The sequence below is a fragment of the Schistocerca piceifrons genome, chromosome 2 (genome assembly GCF_021461385.2).
Source record: "Schistocerca piceifrons isolate TAMUIC-IGC-003096 chromosome 2, iqSchPice1.1, whole genome shotgun sequence".
In the NCBI taxonomy this organism is placed as follows: domain Eukaryota; kingdom Metazoa; phylum Arthropoda; class Insecta; order Orthoptera; family Acrididae; genus Schistocerca; species Schistocerca piceifrons.
This window is the reverse complement of record NC_060139.1, coordinates 561,595,376-561,620,980: the sequence shown is the minus strand read 5'-3', so window position 1 is coordinate 561,620,980 and position 25,605 is coordinate 561,595,376. Positions and strand designations below refer to the sequence as shown.

Here is a 25,605-nt window from a genome sequence, read left to right as displayed (position 1 = left end):
TGTGTATAGTATTGCTCACCTCACTGAACTATTGGCTAATACTATTCTTCAAATCGTTGAATGCCTGTTGTAAACTGTTGTCCTATATTTTCCTGATGTTTTGTGAACTGCTGTGTCATACCCTTTGTTCTGGCGCAAAATCAAGTGCTGGCACGCTGGGGGGGAACGTTAGAGCAGAGAGGGCTGTGAGACAACGTCAGCCAATTGCACACTGACCGACCCCTCTCCAGTGAATCTCCAACCTTCTCCAAAAAATGTGCTTAATAACTTATGGCATTACCACAGTCTAACATAACAGTTGCAACACTCACTGCTGTAAAAGAATATGTGAACTATTTTTTTTGCTTCCAAGAGTGTGTGTAATAACAGAAGACATAGATGTTTCTAAAAATGATTCTAAAATGAACCATGGACCATGGACCATGAACCATGGACCTTGCCGTTGGTGGGGAGGCTTGTGTGCCTCAACGATACAGATAGCTGTACCGTAGGTGCAACCACAACGGAGGGGTATCTGTTGAGAGGCCAGACAAACGTGTGGTTCCTGAAGAGGGGCAGCAGCCTTTTCAGTAGTTGCAGGGGCAACAGTCTGGATGATTGACTGACCTGGCCCTGTAACACTAACCAAAACGGCCTTGCTGTTGTGGTACTATGAACGGCTGAAAGCTAGGGGAAACTACAGCCATAATTTTTCCTGAGGGCATGCAGCTTTACTGTATGATTAAATGATGATGGCGTCCTCTTGGGTAAAATATTCCAGAAGTAAAATAGTCCCCCATTCGGATCTTCAGGCGGGGACTACTCAAGAGGATGTCGTTATCAGGAGAAAGAAAACTGGCGTTCTATGGGTCGGAGTGTGGAATGTCAGATCCCTTAATCGGGAAGGTAGGTTAGAAAATTTAAAAAGGGAAATGGATAGGTTAAAGTTAGATATTTGACTAGAAGAAGGTATCGGTTGGTAGGACATGTTCTGAGGCATCAAGGGATCACCAGTGTAGTACTGGAGGGCGGTGTGGAGGGTAAAAATCGTAGAGGGAGACCAAGAGATGAATACACTTAGCAGATTCAGAAGGATGTAGGCTGCAGTAGGTACTGGGAGATGATGAAGCTTGCACAGGATAGAGAAGCATGGAGAGCTGCATCAAACCAGTCTCAGGACTGAAGACCACAACAAACATAACAGTTGCAACACTCACTGCTGTAAAACAATACGTGAATTATTTTTTTGCTTCCAAGAGTGTGTGTAATAACAGAAGACGTTTCTAAAATGATTCTAAAATAAGCGCAAGTAGGGATAAAAATCATGAATCCAGTGGCAAAGTACAGCACATTCGTGAAGAAACACTTGCGGCATTGGATAGAACTGCAGCTTACTGCGTTGGTATCAAAAGAATATAAACACACAGATTCACACATAAGAAGCACAGACATGTACCTCTATCTGCAAAAGGGATTGACGCCTCATTTGTCATTCCGTAGGCCTACTGTGTCATTTTAGTCATTGTCAAATTATATTATTCTAAGTGGGACAAGCAACTGCCAAATAGTGGGTGAAGTATACTGTGGGTGTTATCCCCAACTCCTCAAAGCCAATAACACTTCAGAATTGCTGTCAAGCTAAATTTGCCATTAGAGACATTTTATCCAATGACATATTCACTAGCTTATCTGTTTTAAAAGGTGGAATATATTATCAGATATCCCACATTTTATTTGTATGCCTGCCACATCCATCTGTAATGTACGCACTGATGGAAGCATAAAACATTCTGACAAAACCTGTACGCCTGAGTGTTGCAATACGGGGTGTATCAAAAAGGATGGCGCAAACTTACACGGCTGAAAGTACACAATAATAGAAGCACAAATGTCCCAGTAAACATGGGTCCACAAACGAACCACTTGCGAGATAATCACGACTGTATGGTTTCACGCCACCACTTTTGTAAACATCATCTTAGTTAGTACACATTAGCCTGCCCAGTTAGCCATGTGGTGTAACACACTGCTTTCCAGGTGGGAAGGCATGCTGTTCCCCAGCACGAATCCGCCTGGCGGATTAGTGTCAAGGTCCAGTGTGCCGGCCAGTCTATGGATGGTTTTTATGGCAGTCTTCCATCTGCCTCGGCGAATGCGGGCTGGTTCCCCTTATTCCGCCTCAGTTACACTATGTCGGCGATTGCTGTGCAGACACTTCCTCCATGTCCTCGTACATCATCATTACTATGATGGGGACGAAGCCTCTCCATTGTTTCTAGGTTCCCAGTTCCATACACTACAATAGTACACATTAATTTGAAATTTAGACTTTACTATTGCATTGCACATCGCAATTAGTTCACATTTCACATATGGGCTACCTGTTAAAAGAGGTGTTTGAAGTGTTTTCCTTGCATCTGGATGCAATGCTGTGCTTGTCTTTGCAATGAATTTTGAATCCTTTTGAAAACCCCAGGATCATTCCGGAATTCTTGACGAGCATGTAAGACTCTCTGCACCAGTTCTTCAACCGTGTTAACGGTTGTCCTGTACACATTGCTTTTGAGGTTACCCCAGACACAAAAATCCGAAGAATTTAGATCAGCTGATCTTGGAGGCCAAGATACAGGTCCGCCACGACCTATCCATCTTTGACCATATCAGTGTGTTAGATGCCGTCTCACACTAGCAGCAAAATGTGCCAGAGCTCCATCATGCTCGTACCCCATACGCTGACGTTGCTGAAGGGGAACATCCTCAAGCAATCCTGGAAGATGACACCGCAGAAAGCTAAGGATCTACGTCCATTAAGTTGTGGTGGAAGAATGTGTGGCCAAATGAGTTGATCGCCTAGTACTCCTAACCACACACTTAGTGAGAAACGTTGCTGATGTGGTGACTCATGAACAACTTGTAGGTTTATTTCACACCACAAATGTGTATTATGATAGTTAAACACACCACTGCATGTGAATCCTGCTCAGTCTGTAAATAAAATGTTGCATGCAAAACGAAGGTCGACTACAGCCTGCTGTTGCAGCCACTGGCAACACATCACTCTAGGAACAAAGTCCGCATCATTGAGACATTGAGCTCGTTGGAGGTGGTAAGGGTATAGTAAATTGTAATGTAAAATTGTTCGTACACTACTGTGGCTTAGTAAGGGTACTTGGGTGGCAATTCTTCTCGTCAGGGATCCTGGAGAGCACAGTACAGCTTCTAACACCATATCGTCAACCTCAGGTGGAATGCGAGCAGGCCTATCTCCTGCTCTGTCGTGTGCAAAAACCCTGTTTTCTCTCAGGCGCTGATGGACCCTTGTAAATATATGACTTTTGGGATGTCTTCGATCAGGATATGTTTCTTGGTACAAGCATGCAGCCTCCTGTGCATTGCCATTAGCCCTGCCATACATGAAATGCATATCCGCGTGCTCTTTGTTGCTGTGTGGTTCCATTGTAACTACAACACAGCACATATGCACTCCTCAGACGCCACTGATACCCTTTGAGACTGTGTACTGCATCCGTACTGTAAATTCTGCATGTATAGTGTGATCCCAGCTTCACCTCTCGGTAATGTTCCGTTGTGTAAACAGCGAACATAGGATGGGCTCAAGTGCGCAAGGGGGAAACTGGACGATGTTACAAACAATGCCGTCAGTGGCGGTGTGGAACCATACAGACGTGATTATCTCGCAAGTGGCTCGTTTGTGGACCCATGTTTACTGGGATATTTGTGCTTCTATCATTGTGTACTTTCAGCTGTGTAAGTTTGCGCCATCCTTTTTGATACACCCTGTATAATAAATTTAGAGCAAACAGCTTATTTTCGTCTTTCCATCTTGCAGCACTTTTCTCCTTCAATGGCATTCTAATCTGACTTAACAAGTCAAGGGCATCTTTTTTTAAATATCGGGATTCTATCGTCTTTAAAATTTGTTTGCCCTCCTTCACTTGATCCTTCTGCTACAGTTTCTGTTACTATTTGCACCTAATATGATAGGCACTTTCCTTGTCCCATAACAATTTTGCACGAAGTCGAGCGATCTGCACGATCTGACACTTCACTGTCAAAGCAGGTCCGTGTTGACGATTCAGATGAATCTGGCACTGATATATGGAGAGTTGAACTAGCTGCTTCTGTGCCATACGATTGTTTTACAACTTTAGACGGAATATCGAAACTTTCTGGCAGTTTCCTCTTCATCGTCAGTTGAGGTAGCTTATTCGGGATGTCAAACAGTGTAGGAACTGCATTCCACATGAGTTTATTATTGTCGCATTCATGAACTGGTTTGGTTCGAAGTGTAGTGAACAAAAGTTTATTATAAAGGTAAATAGGGTATTTTTCTTGTCTGCTATTCACTAGCCATTTTCTGCTCCTAAAATGAAACATTAGTCATTTTTGCACATGTAGTTTGCAATCCTGAGGCTACAGTTTAGTAACATTATGTTATATACCTCTCAGGGTCCTTACGAAACGTAAAAAAATATTTGATATCTTTTTCTTGTTTTTGCTGCAATTTATTACTCTACAGACTCTCGCGTTTGTAAAAACCGTTGTAGAAACCAAAAGAAAGAACTACCATTCGCTTTCGCTTTCACGATCACGCTGAATTCGACAGTTTTACTTACTGGCCGCTTGACGCGCTGCTGGCGCAGTAGGTAACACAATCGATGCAGAGGATCCCGACCGTGACGTCAGACTATGGCATTACTGTGAGACAAAACACTTTGATTTATCTCGTGTATAGTACAGAAAGGCATGAAGTATTGTAAAGAATATGCAACATTTTTAAATTTTTTTAGAGATTTTACACTCACTGAAGTATTTGAGTATTATAGGTGGTCTGAAATGGAAGGTAGTTGAATGAGGACAAAGAACTTGTGTAATTTGGTGATACTTTGCTTTTGGCATTACTAAGCGAAAAACGAGTTTTCTCAATTTAGACACACCCATTACACAAGGGATTTTTTTATGTAATTAGTCTTTGGCCACTGACTTGGAAAAATTTTCTACAAAGTATTAAGCACATGAGTTTTATACAGGAAAATTGTACAATGGAATATTTACAAATTAGACATTTCATGAAGGCATATTTGGAGTGAATACAAGTATTTACAATAATAATCATGTCAGATATTTGTCAGTGATATTTAAATAAAAGTATAGATTTACTTACATTAGGGCCTACTAATGTTTGCTCATACTGCAAACATACTTGAATGATATACACTTTTTTGCTTTCAAAGAGCTCAAGACAGTTCATTTTCTATTATTTTATCTAACACTGAAAAATTTTTTGCCAGTTGCACTCAGTACGATGTTGAAGTTTTATTGTATACAAAACTTAGCCCTTTGTTTCGAGTGGTCATCTGTCTCATTCATGAAATAACCTGTTATATATTTAGACAGTCAACTGTCATGATATTAAACTATAAAAAGAAAGAAAATAATCAAAGCAGGCAGGTGACATTGAAAGATGAAGCATATTGGAAAATATTTGATTGAATGTGTACTCTATCATCAATTTAAGTAAAAAAAAGGCAGAACATAAAATCGAGAGGTGCAGCATTCCTCAGGAGAGGAAATTTTGTTGTTGAGAAATTCCTGAGAACTTGCTGCAAATTTGTATTCCACACATCAACACTATTAAATCAGAATCTCACAGTCTGGATACCCAAGGAAGTATTAGATCAACAGAGTAAAAGGATATAGTAATGACACATGGCGTGTTAAAATACGTTACTCATATGATGTTAACACAACCAATCATCCACCGGAATTCTGCATGCAATAAGAGATAGACAACAAATTGAAGACATTAAGAAATTCTATTAGCTATTCTCCCACCAAAAAATTAAGACCATCTCGGAAGCTGAAGAAATCGGGCAGTTTTCCAGGTCTCATACAGCTTACCTCAAATGGATTATCTTGCACAGGAGTAAATGAATGTCACATTGCATATACTTTTATGTTGGTTTACAAGGCAGTACACTTATTCCATTAAGTGACCAGTACCAGAAACGAAGCTTCGAATCTTACTTACAATATTCAGTTTACATATTAGTTCATACTTGAAAAACCGCGTTTTTAACATTTCACTTTAACAATGCTGTAACAAAGTTCTGTGTAGTTTCTGTCGAGCTGCGAGGATAATATTTCTAATAGCGACCGGTAACCTGTATACATATAATATGAAACACTAGTAACCGGTCGAACTTCAATTGAAATTTACTGGAGGTTATGCCATTTCGCACGACTCACAATTATACTAACAAACAAAACTGATGGATCCCACCTAGTTATTTAAATGTAACTACATCTGGAGAATTTGGCAGTGAAAAATAACTGACGTCGTTTGTAATGGTTAAAAATAACCATGGAGATAAAGAAGAGGGACAGTGATGCTACAGTTTTACGCTGTACATTTTTTTCAAGCCAGAGTGGGTGAGGCATGCGCCATTTTAAGTAGCTCAAAACATTGGCAGACAACTATTTACGTGTGCTTCTTGTTCATTACTTCTGTTTTGTGCGCACAATGCTAAAAATTATACAGCTTACATGAATAACATAATGTCAAGAAGGCAGTTTTAAACGTTTTTCTGTACTTGAACGCGTATTTGCACTAATAATACGACACAGTCAGAGTGACGTCACTGGGAGTGTCACCACGGTGAACTGTGGGGCCATGGGGATATGAATAAAGGTCGGGACACACACGTCCGGGCCGTGTCAGGGCCGAGCGTCGGACGAGTGACGGCCGTACTCCGGTCCGTTCCTGCAGGGGCCACACATGACCGGGGCACGTCCGTGTCTCTGTTGTTCCTTGTAGTGACTCGGACGTGGTGAGCTGTGTTTCTGTTTGTGAAAGCTGTAAAACATGTTCACTAATTTTCGTAATAGTGAATTAGGACTTATAGCACTTGCTTTAGACGAAGAGGAAAACGAACGAAGGCAAACAAGAAGAAGAAAATTATGGATCCACAGTGCCTGGAAAACAAGACCAGTACAGGGAGAGTTTCGAACACTATTTTCTCACCTCGTAGATGATGAGACTAAGTTTTATGAATATTTTACGATGACGCAGTACACCTTCTGTGAACTTTTAAAGAAACTAGAACCAAGGCTGAGAAAAAATGACACGTTCTGGAGAGTATCAGTTTCACCCAAAGAACGACTGGCTGTTTTTTTTTACGGTAGGTTAAAGAAAAGTACACAGAACACAAATAAATAAGAAGTTTTAAGGACAGCATTTTTATTTTATTACTTTGGTAATTGAAAGATAAATACATAAGTTAGTAAATAATACAGTTAAATTTCTACTACCCTAAGAAAAACAAATGAGGACTATTCAGTGAATTAGTTTCTGAAGCTGATGAGGATGCAGGGGAACTTGGAGGATGATGGCTTTGGTTATTTATATACGAATTGTGCGAATGCCTTTGCAGGTCCAAAAGCTGCTGTGTAGGTTCTGTTGACTCGTTTCCCACAGGTGAAGGATATGGTGTTGAAACAGATTTTGCTGAGGAATTGGAGGATGATGGAGTGAATTGATGGACTGATACGTCATTCATGAGTTGCTTCAGTTCAAAGTCTTGTACAATTGAAAAAATCCTACTTTTAGCTTGATGAAACAGTAGTGGATGCAATGATTTTAGGGCTGGTGCTATACCAGCCAAAAAAGCATCAACTGGGTTTTATATATCTCTCTGTTTTTCAGCTTTTTTTCTGCCAAAATGTAAGCCATGAGCTGGCTTGATGCAGATTCTTGTGGTTTAACCTCACGTTGAAATTTTCGTTTCAGTGGTGGTTTCATAAACGTGTTCTTCTTTGAAGTGACGGACGAATGAGCTGAGGGCGTCTGGGAATGCCGAGTGCACTCTATCAAATTCTCTGTTTCACTATCCTGGGTTTTAATGATCCATTCTTCATCTGCAATGTCTTCTTGTGTAGACACTTTTTCGTTTTCAACAATCGACTGCTCCTCTTGGGAATCTGTATTTGATTCTTGTTTATGCTCATTATTGTCTTGCGTGTAAGGAACATTGGAAACTGTTTCTCGTTCTACCATGTAAGGTAGCAGGAACGTTAAGAGATCTTCATACTTGTATTTATGTTGATGAACAGCAGCTTGTCCTGAAACAGTTTTCCTTTTCTGCAAGGTCTTCCTTAGTTGGTCACGAACAGATGCCCATTTTTTTTGCATTCCTCTATTCCACCTGTAGCAAAAATATTTTAAATCGCGTATTTATATTACAATGTTTAAAATGCTGCAAATATTTTATAGATTATACAGTATTTCTCATCTTATACATTCAATTTTTTTCAGGTTCCTTGCTACAGGAGATTCCTTTAAAACTATTTCCTTCAGCTACAGGTTGGGAAAATCCACAGTTGCAGCTATCGTCCATGACACCTCTAGAACAGTTATCGATTTATTGTTAGAAGAGGTGATGCCTGTGCCGAATGAAGAAAAATGGAATGCTATAGCTGAGGAGTTTTGGACAAAATGGCAGTTTCCAAACTGCATTGGATCTTTAGATGGAAAGCACGTAACAATACAGGCTCCAGACAACTCAGGAAGTCTCTATTGGAATTACAAAAAAACATATTCCATTGTGCTTCTTGCTCTGGTTGACCCATGTTATAATTTTATTGCAATAGACGTGGGAGCGTACGGAAAAAACTCTGATGGAGGCATTCTAGTAAATTCAAATCTTGGAAAGTCATTGGAAAACAATACGCTTAGCGTCCCAAAGAGTAAAACTTTACCCGGAACTGATGTTGAACTTCCAATGGTAATTGTAGGCGATGAAGCTTTCCCTCTCAAAACATACTTGATGCGACCATATCCTGGCAGGAACTTAACAAATGACAAGGCTATATTTAATTATCGTTTGAGTCGGGCAAGAAGAATATCCGAAAATGCATTCGGTATATTGCGACAGAAATTTCGAATATTTAGAATAATCCTTCAGGGAGATCCTAATAACCTTACAATGATTGTGATGGCTGCGTGTGTACTGTACAACATTATTCGAAAAATGGAAGGTTATAGGGTGCCCGAACAGAGGATGGATCAAACGGAAACTGCTGAGGGATCCGGAAGTTCATCAAATCTTCGAAACCTACCTCGAATTCGTGGGAGATCAACAGATGCTGCATTTGCTGTACGAGAACAACTCAAAAAATTCCTGAACTCTCCGCAAGGGACTGTGGAATGGCAAGAACATGTCGCCTTGGCGATATAACGATGACATAAACCAAACATCTGTTTGTAAAATAAAAAGTAAATAAATATCTTTCGGATATTAAAACTTGTATAGTTTTTATCTTACCTTTGGCTTGTAGATCTGTTGCAATTGTCTTCCAAACTCTGTCTTTGTACTCGATATTCCTGTAGTTCTCACTTCCCTGATCGTAAAGAACAGGAAACTTACGAACTTCCTCTATTAATCGTTCCACATCCATGTTTTGTACACAGAACAGTTTTGCGCAGTTTTACAGCTCACAAGACAACCCCACCGTCAGGCCGTGTCCGTCACGTGAAAATTTAAACACGGCGAATCCCGCCCGGCCCGGCCCCGGCCCGTTGACGTTCCCCGTGCACGGCCCGGTCAAGTGGGGCCCGCTGCATTTGTTTTAATGTTGTATTTCGTAGTCCGGGTGACGGCCGATACTCGGACGTGACTCGGCACGGACACGGTCCTGACATGTGTGTCCCGACCTTAAGGGGAACTTGGCGGCGGCGAGTAGAGAGTAGAGAAGCAGTAGTAAGGGACTCCGGGAAAAACGTATATTTCACCGATATAAAATGTATTCTATGCAGTGAAAGTCTTCTAAATGGATTAAGACTGTGTTCAGCGAGTCAAAAATGGATTCATACAAAATGTGCCAAATGCTTCGTCACAGTAAACATGAAACGTGACAAGGGGGAAATTAGCTACTGTTGTTTTCAACCGACGTGTTTATCAAAACAAGACAACGCACAAGAAGGAAACGCTGGCTATACACAAGAACAGGACGTACTTCAAAAGGTAAGCACAATTTGTGACTGTGGAGTAATCAGTTGTTGTTTACGATCAATGTGTTTATTAAAACAAGCAAATATGCAGGAAGAAAACGTCGTACAAACTCTAGATCAGGATCTACTGCAAGCTAAAGAGTATACAAACAACCTAGAAAAATCGATCAGGAAACTAAAACAAAAACAAAAAGTGGAAAATGAGTCATTTGCTAGTCCTATAATAAGCTGGCGTGTTAAACAAGGGGTAAATGGGGACCGTAAACAAAAACAAGACGTGGAAATCGAGCAGAGTACTAGGCATAAAATAACCTGGCGTGTGAAAGAGTGTAAAAATCATCTCGATCTGAAAACAACGAATAAAGTTGAGCTTCCTGACACCAGTGAAGACTCGATCAAAAAGGGAACTAAAAGTAAGGATCATATGTTTGAGACAAGTGAGAATAATAGAAATAAACGTGATGTATACATAATTTCAGACAGCCACGGAAGAGGCTTAGCAGAAAAAATGGCCAATATGCAAAACAAACTAAAAGTAATCTGAATCACCAAGCCAGAAGCGCCATTAAGTGAAGTGTTGAAATCCTGGGAAACATCCGCAAAAGGTGCGAAATGTGTCATTATAGGTGGAGGAAACGACATTTATAGAAACGAAAGTATCAATGCAAGAAGAGTACTGAGGGAAACTCTAGGGAAAGCTACTCATTCTGAAGTATATGTGCTAAGCATTCCTCAAAGACACGACTTGATGGTCGAGTCCTGCGTAAATAAAGATTACCAGAACAAATAGGATATTTAGGAAGATATGTAGCAGCTTCCCAAATGTAACTTTCATAAATGCAACAAGCTCACAAAGAGAGCATTTCACAAGGCATGGTTTACACAGAAACAACCGCGCGAAAACTATTCTGTGCAAAGAAATTTTGGAAAAATTTGGCAAACTACAAGGGCAGACCCACACACCCATAATACTACCAATGAAGGAAGATGCAGGTAAATCTCCACTGTGCCATATAAAAGAAAAAGAAAAAACCTCATCACCAACAAAAGCAGTGCCACAAACCTCACCATGCCCGATAGAGGAAAAAGAAGCAACATCATCACCAACAGAAGAGGACCCACTACCCCCACCGCCAAAAGAGGAACAGATAATGCAAACAACAGGAAAAGAAGTAAGGTCATCAGAGACTCGACAGATAAGATATGGGAGGGGAGAAAGAAAAAAGAAACCTATCAGGGATATTTTCACTGGCCCAAGACCAGCAATGCCACAACATAGCAGACAATCTGAGAAGCACACCAGTACTAGAGTGTCAAAATCAGATGTACCCGGAGACGACAAAACCAGGAGAAAACGAAGGGAGGAAAAACATGAAGATAATGTTATGGAATGTAGAAGGATTGAAAAACGCAGCATGCATAGCTCCAACAGACTTTCTCGAAGGTTATGACGTAGCAATATTCACAGAAACTTTACTCACAGATCATTGGCAACACCTGAAATTCTATAGCATAAATATGCTGGCAAAGCAAGGAGAAAGGGGGCGACCCCAAGGGGGAATAACAGTCCTACTGAAACCGTGGATAACAACAATTATAGCGACAACAGAACTAAATCACTCCATTCTAATAGAAGTAAAACACATCACAATATTAGCAACCTACTTCCAGCCAAGCGAATCGGCCATAGACAATCGATGAACTGAGCCAACAAATAAGACTGAGCAAGAAAGCATCCCTTTACTTATCGCAGGGGATTTAAACTGTCGGTTGGATCTACAGAATCAGAAAACAAAATTAGTAATTGAATCACTACAAGAAGAAGGCCTCATCCTGCTAAACGATACAAACGTCCCTACATACTTCTGCCATAGTGGCAAAAGTGCTGTTGATATCGCCCTCATAAGAGGAAACATAAAAGGGGACATAAGCCCACTTTGGAATGCAAACCACACGCCTATAAGAAAACACATCCCGATGATCATAGCCATACAAAGTGATTGGAAGGCAAGAGAGAACCAAGAGAAGAGACTGCTCTCGAGGAGACTGGATCCAAGGAAAGTGGAAGAATACCACGACTAGATAGAACAAATTGAGTCCTTAATCGACAACTCAAAAGTAGAGGCGGCAGCGCTTGAACTGGAGAAACTCTTAAAACAAGCAACTACCCCCAGGAAAGTGAGAAGAGCTAAACCATGGTTCAATCAAGAGTGTTATCAGAAAAGAAAAGAAGTACTCCAAGCTTTACACCGACTAAAAACGGACACAGATAATCACTCACTACTGCCAGCCGCGGTGGCCATGCGGTTCTAGGCGCTCCAGTCCAGAGCCGCGCTGCTGCTGCAGTCGCAGGTTCGAATCCTGCCTCGGGCATGGGTGTGTGTGATGTCCTTAGGTTAGTTAGGTTTAAGTAGCTCTAAGTTCAGGGGGACTGATGACTACAGCAGTTGAGTCCCATAGTGCTCAGAGCCATTTGAACCACTCACTACTGCAAACATGCGCTGAGAAAAGAAGATCCTACAAAACACTAACAAGGGAGAAGAGAATGGCACACAGGGAAGAAGAGGGAAGAAGACTAGCTGAAGAAGCCAGGAGAGACCCATTCATTGCAATCCGCCCCCGAAAGCAGGCACAGTCACATTATATAAGCGTGGAAGAATGGACGAGACATTTCAAAGACATTCTCAACAAAGATGGTAGAGAAGGAGCACAGGTAGCAAGTCAAGAGCTCACACCGCAAGAGATGCCAGCCTGGTCTCCACTCACTCCAAATGAGGTCCGAAACATCATTGAATCAACAAAAAGGAAGAAAGCAGCGGGACCGGACATGCTTTACAACGAATACCTTAAAGACACAGCTAGCACCAACCTGGACAAAACTTTATAACAAATACATTGAAACAGCAAAAATCCTAGGCCAGTGGAGAAAATCAACAGTAAGGGTAATGTACAAAGGGAAGGGCGACCCAAAGGACACAAACAAATACAGAGGAATAGCCTTGGAAAACAACCCTTTTAAGATATTCACAAAATTAATCACAGGAAGAATAAGACACACTTTGGAAGACCACCTCCCAGAATCTCAATTCAGGTTCAGGGAAAAAAGAAACATATGGGAAACGATCGATAAGAAGCAAAAATATTATGCTGTATTCATAGACTTCACAAAGGCCTTCGACCTCCTCGATTGATGATTAGTAAAAAGGATGCTCGACGAAACCCTGGGAAGAGACAGCATCTGGACGAGGATTATAAACTCCATAAATGAATGGAACGAGATAAGGATCTCGGACAATCTCGACCTGTCTGAACCAATAAGGCAAACAAACGGAGTACTCCAAGGAGAGCCACTAAGCCTGCTCCTGTTCATTTTGACAGCAAAGGACATTATGGAAATCACTCATGACGAAGATGTCGAAGCATATGCCTACGTGGACGACATTGTGATAGCCTCAAAAAACTTAAAGAAACTACAGGAGACTATAGAAGACGTGGAAAAATGGTGCACAAGACACGATTTCGTAATCAACACCGACAAGACGGAAATGATGGTATTCAGACCAGGCGGGCAAATCCCAAAAACGACCAGAATTGCACTACAAGGAAAGCAAATATCTATCACAAAAGATTACAAATATCTAGGGATAACACTCCAGCCATCCGCAAAGTGCTTCACTAAACACACAACAGAGAAAGCGATACAGGCCATCAGAGCGATAAACGAAATAAGTTCCATCTGAACACTAAATCTAGACACAGCTATGGCACTCTTCAAATCAAAAATAATACCGATACTGGCTTATGGGATAGAAATCAGTTCGCAGCTCGTGGTCGTGCGGTAGCGTTCTCGCTTCCCATGCCCGGGTTCGATTCCCGGCAGGGTCAGGGATTTTCTCTGCCTCGTGATGACTGGGTGTTGTGTGCTGTCCTTAGGTTAGTTAGGTTTAAGTAGTTCTAAGTTATAGGGGACTGATGACCATAGCTTTTAAGTCCCATAGTGCTCAGAGCCATTTTTGATAGAAATCATATGGATACACCTAAATGAAAAGAACTTAGAAACATTGGAAAGAGTAAAAGCAACCTATATCAAAAGAGCATTAGGGGTAGCCAAAACCACAAGATCAAGATTAGTCTACCTTCTCGCCCGAGAATCTTTCCTCATCGAGGATCTAAGGACAAGGTTCTTACTTTCCAACACATCAGCATCGGAGAACCTACGAAGATCACTACTCAAGAAAAGAGAAGAAGTACCAACGGAATTCTATGGATCCGGGGCCATGATCGACCGCACTTGGACAGCAGCAAATTTTGAGTTGAGACACGTACTTACAAGACTCGCAGTACACGGATTCCACCATGAAATTTGTGCAAATACAACATACCACAAACCGTCAAACCTTTGCAAGTGTACACTATGTGGACAGCCTTGTGAGAGATACCATATAGAAATATGCAACAAGAGGACCAGATCAATTAGAGAGTATGCAATAAATGGTTCAAATGATAATCTGTTATAATACTTGCACTGAATGTAATCTACTAAGAATTATGCAGACACTCAATACATCCATGTAATTCACTCTCATATGATTGGTAATCTAATGTATAACTATAATGGCTATTTTGCTGCAATAAATCGTTTAAATAAGGGGAACTTAATGTTTTAGTGTAGATGGCGGACATCGGCTTCAAGTTTGTGACGTAATGCCATCTCCCGTCTTTTTTCACTTCCATGAAAATAACTGATGTAAAAAATAACTGGAATCCTGATGACTGAAACTTCAAAATAACCGTTTGGGGCACCCCTACGCAACTCCGGTGTTAGTCAAAGTTCTTCCTTACAGTCTCATCAGAGGAGTTCCCATCGTGGTTGAGGTCGATATCACCACTTATGTATATCCGTGGATAGCCACTCTTGAAACCATGGAGGTATGCTTGAAATGTAAACTCGTTGAATGAAATGTTTTCACGAGTAACAACTTTGACACGATAGCAGTGCTGAGTTGCTGACAGTTATTGCTTATTGGCGAAGAGGTTGGGATGTGATGTTGATTTGAGCAATTGGGTCGTAGGGCTAAACCCATGTTGTGTACTTAAATCGTTGATGAGTTTACGTAATAATGTTTAGAAAAGTAAGTTATACTGAATTAATGCAGCTACAGCTTTCCTAGACCCGTTTCAATCAAGGAATGTGCTCAAAAGTCGCGTTGAAACGATGACAATGCTGACAGCCTGAAAGCGAGGATGGCGATTGTGTTCTGCTGTGTGAAAAACTGTTTTGATGGGATGGGATTTTCAGCAACACCAGCGCTTAGGCGAGAAACTAATCCCATCACACTAGATACTAATCACATTGGTTAGTATTATAGATGTAAAGATTGTTGCGAGTGTTCCGACCTGTAGAAACGATAAAAATCTTGTTTCTTTCTTGTAGGTCATGAAGTTGTGATTGTAAAAAACGGATTGCGAATATGCGGCAGTGGCGGTGCTATCACAAACGCACCACTAGTACAGAGCAAATCCTACTTTGAAGTGAAAATTCAGCAGTCTGGTAACTATACTGTGCACATATTGATAGTTTTTCATCATTTTATTGGAAAAGTACAGATTGCCACAGTACCAGTATTAACGGTACAAAATTAGATAATTTTATTATGTTCTGTTTATAGGTTGCGCGTTTTTCCATATCCTCCGCGTATATTTGTTTTTGATGTTGTTACTGTTTTGTAGGACAGATTCGGTTTCCGCTTCTCAGTGCTATTTGTTGCCCCAGTGGAAAGTCGCAATTTTTTTATGATACCAAACTACTCCGTAATACAGAATTGCAATGAACCGCACACAAACTTCTTTAAAAACTACTTAATGGTGCTAGCCGTGCAATAAGCTGCATAACAGGAGTTGCTAGCGGAGAATCTTGATCGGAATATCAGATACGGAAAACAACATGCTGCTTCCTTTGACCAACAGTGGTGCCCAGTGTGGGGGAATACTGTGACTATTAAAAATGCTTACTAGCCTTCTAAGACTACGTTTAGCCATCAATTACGAAATTTCCCAGTAAAGTTATGGAGAATAGAATGAAAACTAGTCTTGAAACTGTCAAATATACTAGTAAATTAAAAGCCATGTCTAACACAGGATGTTACCCAATATTATCCATTAGTTTGCCTGAGAGCCTGTTCACGAGATAGACTTGCCGCCTGACTGTCTCCGGAATATAGTTAATTTTCTGTCCACTGATCAGTTTTACAATGATTTTAGACACATTATGTCTCAAATTTATACAGAAATAAACATATTTCTTTTAAATTTGCCATTTGATACAATAAATAAGTCTATAGTAATGTTTACTGATAATATTTTTACTCAGTGATATATCCTAGCCTGTGTTGATTTATGTCGTAGTCTAGCGCGCACACACAGGGAAAGTCAACAATCTAATTGTCATACTGCTAATGATGATAGGCTAATAATAATAGTATAATACATGTAGAAGAACTGAAGACAATTTTTTTTTAGTTTGTGTGTGTTAAACGCGCTGCATAGAAATATTAAGACATTTATACATTACTGCAACACTGCATCTTAGTCTGTATGTTCTCTTCTGTATTTTCATTGCTATACTTTGTTTCCCCTTTTCCTTCTTTCAAGAAAACTTGACATTCCAACTTACATTTGTCCTATGAATTTGCCAACAAGTACTACTTCATATACCAGTATCCAGAGATGAGGTGTTAAAGTTTTTGTTTGAAGGTGCTCAGTTCCTTTATGCTCTTGATGCTAGATGGGAGTCTATTACAAAGTAAGCTTCCTGCAATTGTAGTGTCCCTGTCTGTCATTTTCAATCTTCTGCTGCAGATGTGGTAATTTTATGTGGTTCTTGTGTGGTGGCCATAAAAATATGTCTAAGAGGTGCTGTACAATTTACCATTAGAAGCAGTATTGTCTCATATGTACAGACTTGGTACAGTTAGTGTTTTAAATTCCTTGAATTTGTTTTAGCAGGATTTCTGAAGTGTTAGTTTAGCTATGCATCTAATGGCTTTCTTTTTAAGTTTTAGGATTCTTTGTACATGTACATCTGCTGCACAATTCCGTGTTGGGATACAGTACAATGTGTCGGAAAATGTCTTTAGTACATTTTAAACAAGGTTTCTGTGTTCATTGTATAGCACATTTTTTTCATTAAAATATATTTCTTATTTTGGAACAGATCCTGTCAATGTGGTTTCCTCATGTTACAAATTTGATCATGTCTGTACCCAGAAACCTATTGCAGTCCACTGGTTCAAAGTGCACATCCCAATACAGTGTGTAAATATCTCCACTCTGTTGGTTCTGTTTGTTTCAAAATTTGTACACAATTTTCTTCCTGTTGATTAATGTTATTTCCTGTAAAATACCTATCTGCCATTTGCAAGTTCTCACTGGCTCTTCTTTCCAACTTGTTCATTGAGTCACTATATACTGGTACAGTTGTCATCAGCATACATGATAATTTTTTCGTTTACAGTAGTGGGCATATCATTTATATACAAGCTAAAGAGCAGAGGTCCTAGTACTGAACCCTGAGCAACTCCATATTTTACCTGCATACAGTGAGTAGACATTTTTGTATTTCAGATTTGTTTTATTTCAAACCCTGCTGTCTATTTTCAACAAAGATTTTTATAATACCAGCAGCTTTCCAACTTATGCCACAGCAGTCCAGTTTCTGTAAAAAGGTTTTATGGCACACACAGTCAACAGCTTTTGAAAGATCTAAATACAACTTCTGGATACTTTCTTTTGATGATCCAATGCCTCAATGATGTGTGTGTCCCTCAGGGGGCTCACCACTCTTTGGGTGGGTTTGTGCTTGGCTATCACGGGCCCCCACCCTTTGCAGCACTTTTTCCCTTCCATGCTGTATGTCCCTCCTCTTGCTATTCTTTCTTCCCCTCCCTTGGGGAACATGTGTGGGGTTATTATTGGGAATGTTCTGCATTCTGTAGCTGACGTGCAAACAGTCTCAACTTTCTCTGTGGCTCCCTTTTCCTTTCTTTCTTTCCCTTCTCTCGTTCCTCCGCTTCAGCGCTTGAGGATCCTCTTTCTTCTTCTTTCTCCTCCCTGTGCACTCCTGAAGGCCGGCCCACACATCTGATGCATAAAAGGTGACTAGGTAATGCGTAATTCCCAGACCTGGGTCGATAGGTTGTGTTTGCACGTACCTCCTGGTACAGGCTAGGTCCAGGGAGGGGTGATTGCCTGAGCTGTAACCTTCCCAAATTGCGGATTGGTGTGACCTGAGGTGTGGACAATCACCTAAGGTGGGTGCGCCCCCTTGTGAAGGGGGTCCCCCAGTTGGAAGGAGCACACCATCGGAGATGTTGGCAATCATGGGGGATTTCCTCGTAGTTTGTCAATCATCCTCTCCATTGACGTTGATGAAACGTAAATGTGATGAGGCCACTGATTCGAAGACTCTTCCCGCTGCATCGCAGTTCCTTGTGGTATCACATACTGAAGATGGTCAATCCTTTGCCACAGTCAGCTCGTTTATTATTCAGAAAGGTGTTGATGCCACTGCTTGCCCTGTGAAATCCTGCTCTCGTTTACGGAATGGCACTTTGCTTTTGGAGACAACTTCTCCTTGCCGCCTCTCTTCTCCTTGCCGCCTCTCTTCTCCTTGCCGCCTCTCTTCTCCTTGCCGCCTCTCTTCTCCTTGCCGCCTCTCTTCTCCTTGCCGCCTCTCTTCTCCTTGCCGCCTCTCTTCTCCTTGCCGCCTCTCTTCTCCTTGCCGCCTCTCTTCTCCTTGCCGCCTCTCTTCTCCTTGCCGCCTCTCTTCTCCTTGCCGCCCCTCTTCTCCTTGCCGCCCCTCTTCTCCTTGCCGCCCCTCTTCTCCTTGCCGCCCCTCTTCTCCTTGCCGCCCCTCTTCTCCTTGCCGCCCCTCTCTTCTCCTTGCCGCCCCTCTCTTCTCCTTGCCGCCCCTCTCTTCTCCTTGCCGCCCCTCTCTTCTCCTTGCCGCCCCTCTCTTCTCCTTGCCGCCCCTCTCTTCTCCTTGCCGCCCCTCTCTTCTCCTTGCCGCCCCTCTCTTCTCCTTGCCGCCCCTCTCTTCTCCTTGCCGCCCCTCTCTTCTCCTTGCCGCCCCTCTCTTCTCCTTGCCGCCCCTCTCTTCTCCTTGCCGCCCCTCTCTTCTCCTTGCCGCCCCTCTCTTCTCCTTGCCGCCCCTCTCTTCTCCTTGCCGCCCCTCTCTTCTCCTTGCCGCCCCTCTCTTCTCCTTGCCGCCCCTCTCTTCTCCTTGCCGCCCCTCTCTTCTCCTTGCCGCCCCTCTCTTCTCCTTGCCGCCCCTCTCTTCTCCTTGCCGCCCCTCTCTTCTCCTTGCCGCCCCTCTCTTCTCCTTGCCGCCCCTCTCTTCTCCTTGCCGCCCCTCTCTTCTCCTTGCCGCCCCTCTCTTCTCCTTGCCGCCCCTCTCTTCTCCTTGCCGCCCCTCTCTTCTCCTTGCCGCCCCTCTCTTCTCCTTGCCGCCCCTCTCTTCTCCTTGCCGCCCCTCTCTTCTCCTTGCCGCCCCTCTCTTCTCCTTGCCGCCCCTCTCTTCTCCTTGCCGCCCCTCTCTTCTCCTTGCCGCCCCTCTCTTCTCCTTGCCGCCCCTCTCTTCTCCTTGCCGCCCCTCTCTTCTCCTTGCCGCCCCTCTCTTCTCCTTGCCGCCCCTCTCTTCTCCTTGCCGCCCCTCTCTTCTCCTTGCCGCCCCTCTCTTCTCCTTGCCGCCCCTCTCTTCTCCTTGCCGCCCCTCTCTTCTCCTTGCCGCCCCTCTCTTCTCCTTGCCGCCCCTCTCTTCTCCTTGCCGCCCCTCTCTTCTCCTTGCCGCCCCTCTCTTCTCCTTGCCGCCCCTCTCTTCTCCTTGCCGCCCCTCTCTTCTCCTTGCCGCCCCTCTCTTCTCCTTGCCGCCCCTCTCTTCTCCTTGCCGCCCCTCTCTTCTCCTTGCCGCCCCTCTCTTCTCCTTGCCGCCCCTCTCTTCTCCTTGCCGCCCCTCTCTTCTCCTTGCCGCCCCTCTCTTCTCCTTGCCGCCCCTCTCTTCTCCTTGCCGCCCCTCTCTTCTCCTTGCCGCCCCTCTCTTCTCCTTGCCGCCCCTCTCTTCTCCTTGCCGCCCCCTCTTCTCCTTGCCGCCCCCCCTCTTCTCCTTGCCGCCCCCCTCTTCTCCTTGCCGCCCCCCTCTTCTCCTTGCCGCCCCCCTCTTCTCCTTGCCCCCCCTCTTCTCCTTGCCCGGATCTCCTCGATCTCAGCCTGCAAAGAAGAAACATAAGTCCTGGGACAAAGAGCCTCTGGTGTCACCGGAGGTCCCTTCCCCCACTTGACAACCGGATTCTGACCTGTCGTTCATGGATGTCGCCCCCTCCTTGTCGGTGACGGGTGGGGATCCCGCGGTATGACTGGATTTAGCGTGTTCAGCCCTCATTTAAACCATCGTTCTGTGGTTCTCCAATGGAACTGTAATGGATACTATCGTCACCTTCCGGAATTGAAATCCCTTCTTTCGTCCTACTCTGCAGCTTGTGTGGTTCTCCAGGAATCTCATTTTACTGATGCCCACTCACCGACCCTCCGTGGGTTCCGTGTTTTCTGTCGAAATCGGGTCGGACCCTTGCGGGCTTCTGGTGGCGTTTGTACGTTGGTCCGTACAGACATTGCTAGCATGTGGATTCCTCTCCAAACTACATTGGAAGCGGTTGCTGTTAGGGTCCACTTAGACTTTGCAGTCACAGTTTGCAATCTTTATCTCCCTCCTGACAGGACTCTTACACCTGCTGCCTTAACCGCCCTTCTTCAGCAACTTCCTCCTCCTTGGGGATTTTAATGCTCATCATCCTTTGTGGAGCAGTGCCTTTCCATCTAGACGAGGTCTTCTTATAGACCAATTTATTGCAGACCACGACCTGTGCCTTCTTAATGATGGCTCCCCTACTCATTTCAGTGCCGGTCATGGTACCTTTTCTGCCATTGATCTTTATCTTTCTTCTCCCTCTCTCCTCCCTTCATTACACTGGTCGCCACACGACGACCTTTGTGATAGTGACCATTTCCCGTTGATTATCACGCCCCATTCCCACTCCCCGATGGACAGGTTACCTCGTTGGTCTTTCCACCATGCCGATTGGCCTCTGTACACTGCGCAGGTCGAGTTTTCTCCCTCTTTGTCGGGTTGTATTGATGACGTCCTACGTGACGTGTCTGACGCGATTGTTCGCGCTGCTAACCTTGCTGTCCCGCGCTCATCTGGACAATTTCGTCGTCGGCAAGTCCCGTGGTGGAGTACGGCCATTCCCATTGCCATCTGTGATCGCCGTTGAGCTTTGCAACACTTTAAGAGGCACCCATCCGTAGCCAGCCTTACTACCTTTAAACGCCTTCGCGCTAAAGCCCGTTATTTAATCAAACAGAGCAAGCGGATATGTTGGGAACGATTCGTTTCTTCCCTTGGTTCTACTGTCCCTCTGTCACGGGTATGGGCTACACTTCGCTCTCTCCAAGGTTGCCATCGGCAGTCCACCCTCCCAGGCCTTCACCTCCCAGAAGGCGTTTGTACTGACCCATTAGTTCTTGCAGAACATCTTGCGACCCATTTTGCAGTGGCGTCAGCGTCAGCCTCCTATCCAGCTGCTTTCCTTCATCAAAAACAGCAGGCTGAAGCTTCCACCTTATGTTTCACCCCTTGTGAGTCAGAATCTTAAAACGAACCTTTCACTGAATGGGAATTTCTTTCTGCTCTATCTTCTTCTCATGATACGGCCCCTGGCCCAGATTCCATTCATAACCAACTGCTTCAACATCTCAGTGCTCCACAATGGCAACATCTTCTTCGGGTGTTTAACCGTATCTGGCTCCAGGGTGACTTCCTTCTCAGTGGAGGGACAGCATTGTGGTTCCTGTCCTTAAGCCTGGTAAGAACCCCCTATCTGTTGACAGCTATCGGCCAATTAGTTTGACAAATGTTGTTTGTAAGTTACTTGAACGGATGGTAGCCCGTCGGCTCAATTGGGTCCTCGAATAACGGGATCTCTTGTCGCCTTATCAGTATGGCTTTCGAGAGGGACGGTCTTCAATCGATCATTTACTTTGCTTGGAATCCGCAGTTCGGCAGGCTTTTTCCCAGCGCCGCCATTTGGTTGCAGTGTTTTTTGACCTTCGCAAGGCCTATGACACGGCCTGGCGCCATCACATCTTACTTACCCTTCGTCAGTGGGGTCTTCGGGGCCCACTCCCGATTTTTATCCGCCAGTTCCTGATCCATCGGTCATTCAGAGTTCGAGTTGGTACAGCTTTTAGTTCTCCACGGACCCAGGAGACGGGCATCCCACACGGTTCCGTCTTGAGTGTCCTTCTTTTCCTCATTGCTATTGATGGACTTGTGGCGTCTGTCGGTCCCTTGGTCGCCCCTGCCCTGTATGTGGATGATTTCTGCATTTGGGTTAGTTCCTCCTCGATGGCATCTGCAGAGCGGCAGCTCCAGGTAGCTATACGGCGTGCCTCTGCATGGACCCTCTCACACAGGTTTCAATTCTCTCCTTTAAAATCGCGAGGGTCCACTTCTGTCGCCGTACTACGATCCACCCTGATCCAGAGCTCTATCTCGCTGCACAACGATTGCCTGTGGTCCCACAGTTTCGTTTCCTGGGTCTTCTTTTCGACAACAAGCTCACTTGGCTGCCCCATATCAGACACCTGAAGGTAGGATGTTTCCGTAAACTCAATGTCCTTCGCTTCCTTGCCCACTCCTCTTGGGGTGTGGACCGTTCCCTCCTCCTCCGTCTTTATCGTGCTCTAGTTCTGTCTCGCTTGGACTATGGTTGTCAAGTTTATGGTTCAGCTGCTCCTTCCACACTGCACGTGCTGGATCCAGTCCACCATCGTGGTATCCGTTCGGCCACCGGTGCCTTCCCTACTAGCCCTGTTGATAGTCTCCTGGTTGAAGCTGGGATCCCCCCCCCCCCCTTTCTGTTCGGCGGTCCCAGCTTCTGGTGTCTTATGCACTCACTATCCGTTCCTCTCCCACTCATCCTTCCTATTCTATCCTGTTTCCAGACCATGGACGTCGCCCACCCGACTCCCGCCCTCGTGTGGGTTTACCGGTTGGGCTGCGCCTTGTGTCTCTTTGCCGTGATTTTCAGCTTCCTTCTTTGTCCTGTCTTCCTCGCTCCGTCCCCTCCACCCCTCCTTGGTTAGTTCCTCGGCCTCGAATTCGGATGGATCTCCGCCGAGGTCTGAAAGATTCCATCCCCCCGGTGGTGTTCCGTTCCTTTTTCCGCCAAATGTTATGGGAGTTTCGGGATGCTGTTGTTTTTTACACTGATGGCTCTAAATCTGCTGATCGTGTTGGGTATGCCTTCACGTCCTCTGTTGGAACGGAAAGTCATCTGCTGCCACCTACATGTGGGGTGTTTACTGCAGAATTGATGGCAATTTCCCAGGCCCTTACCTTTATTAAACAGTCCCAACACAACCGCGTTTTGTTATGTACGGACTCGATGAGTGGCCTTCTTGCTATTGACCGGTGTTTTTTGCGCCATCCCTTGGTCTCTGCCATCCATGACCGTCTCGCTGATATTCACTGTGCTGCTTGTTCTATTGACTTCCTTTGGGTCCCTGGCCATGTGGGTATCCCGGGTAATGAGCTCGCTGATCGTTTGGCTGGGGGAGCAGTTACTTACCCCCCGTTTTCTGTAGCCCCTCCTGCAGCGGATTTACGGCTTCACATCAAATCCCACCTCGCACAGTCATGGGCCAATTCTTGGGAGGCTACTCCCCTGTCTAATAAACTTCGTGCAATTACGGTGACACCAGGCCCATGGCGTTCTTCCTTTCACCTCTCCCGAAAGGACTCGACCACACTGTGTCGTCTCCGCATTGGCCATACTCGGTTGACCCATGGTTTTCTTTTGCGTGATGAGCCACCCCCACTATGTGGTTGTGGAGCCTTCCAGTCAGTAGCACACATTTTGGTTGAATGCCCCCTTCTTTTGGCTCTGCGTGCTAAGTACAGGCTCCACCACACTTTACCTTTGATGTTGGCTGACGATTCCTGGATGGTCTCTCTGGTTCTCGGTTTCCTCCGGGAAAGTGGTTTTTATTCTCAGTTTTAAGGTTTTTAATCTCTCTCTGGTGTTGGGGCAGGGTGGTGAGTGTTTGGGTGTCTCCCACTGTAAGCAGTGTTCGGAGATTCCTGATTCACCTCCCTGACCGAATTCCTCTTTTCTTCCCCTTTTACTCTGTTTTTACCCTTTTTTTTTAAGGCTTGGTTAGTCTTTCTATTCCCATACGTACTTTCCACATTATGGCAGTTGTACCTTTTAAGTCACAGGTGGTCTTGCCTATGCTGCTTCAGCATAGTGTTCGGTTCGTTCTCTTGCCGACTTCCCTCATTTTGTTTTTTACCAATGACGACATGACTGCCTTTTTTCGTTTTTTCCCTTTTTCCGTTTTATTGTTCTGACTTTACTGAGTTGTCCCATTAGCGGAATGGCGCATATCTGAGACAAGGGACTGATGACCTAGCTGTTTGGTCCCTTAAACCTCAACCAACCAACCACTCCTCTCCTCTCCTTGCCCCCCCTCTTGTCCTCTCCTCTCCCCGCCCCCCTCTTGTCCTCTCCTCTCCCCGCCCCCCTCTTGTCCTCTCCTCTCCCCGCCCCCCTCTTGTCCTCTCCTCTCCCCGCCCCCTCTTGTCCTCTCCTCTCCCCGCCCCCCTCTTGTCCTCTCCTCTCCCCGCCCCCCTCTTGTCCTCTCCTCTCCCCGCCCCCCTCTTGTCCTCTCCTCTCCCCGCCCCCCTCTTGTCCTCTCCTCTCCCCGCCCCCCTCTTGTCCTCTCCTCTCCTCTCCCCGCCCCCCTCTTGTCCTCTCCTCTCCTCTCCCCGCCCCCCTCTTGTCCTCTCCTCTCCTCTCCCCGCCCCCCTCTTGTCCTCTCCTCTCCTCTCCCCGCCCCCCTCTTGTCCTCTCCTCTCCTCTCCCCGCCCCCCTCTTGTCCTCTCCTCTCCTCTCCCCGCCCCCCTCTTGTCCTCTCCTCTCCTCTCCCCGCCCCCCTCTTGCCCTCTCCTCTCCTCTCCCCGCCCCCCTCTTGCCCTCTCCTCTCCTCTCCCCGCCCCCCTCTTGCCCTCTCCTCTCCTCTCCCCGCCCCCCTCTTGCCCTCTCCTCTCCTCTCCCCGCCCCCCTCTTGCCCTCTCCTCTCCCCGCCCCCCTCTTGCCCTCTCCTCTCCCCGCCCCGCCCCCCTCTTGCCCTCTCCTCTCCCCGCCCCGCCCCCCTCTTGCCCTCTCCTCTCCCCGCCCCGCCCCCCTCTTGCCCTCTCCTCTCCCCGCCCCGCCCCCCTCTTGCCCTCTCCTCTCCCCGCCCCGCCCCCCTCTTGCCCTCTCCTCTCCCCGCCCCGCCCCCCTCTTGCCCTCTCCTCTCCCCGCCCCGCCCCCCTCTTGCCCTCTCCTCTCCCCGCCCCGCCCCCCTCTTGCCCTCTCCTCTCCTCTCCACTCCCCGCCCCCCTCTTGCCCTCTCCTCTCCTCTCCACTCCCCGCCCCCCTCTTGCCCTCTCCTCTCCACTCCCCGCCCCCCTCTTGCCCTCTCCTCTCCTCTCCACT

The 25,605-nt window shown here is 45.3% G+C and overlaps 1 protein-coding gene across 1 annotated transcript in view; it reads left to right on the top strand.

The window, feature by feature from the left end:
• The first annotated feature begins 14,944 nt into the window (after positions 1-14,944).
• Positions 14,945-25,605, top strand: part of LOC124775069 (SPRY domain-containing protein 7) — an 87,251-nt gene continuing 76,590 nt past the window's right edge. Inside the window, exons 1-2 of the mRNA XM_047249872.1 lie at positions 14,945-15,365; positions 15,444-15,560. Of these exons, the coding sequence (XP_047105828.1) occupies positions 15,254-15,365; positions 15,444-15,560 (229 nt within the window). The 5' untranslated portion in view covers positions 14,945-15,253. The remainder of the gene's footprint in view (positions 15,366-15,443; positions 15,561-25,605) is intronic.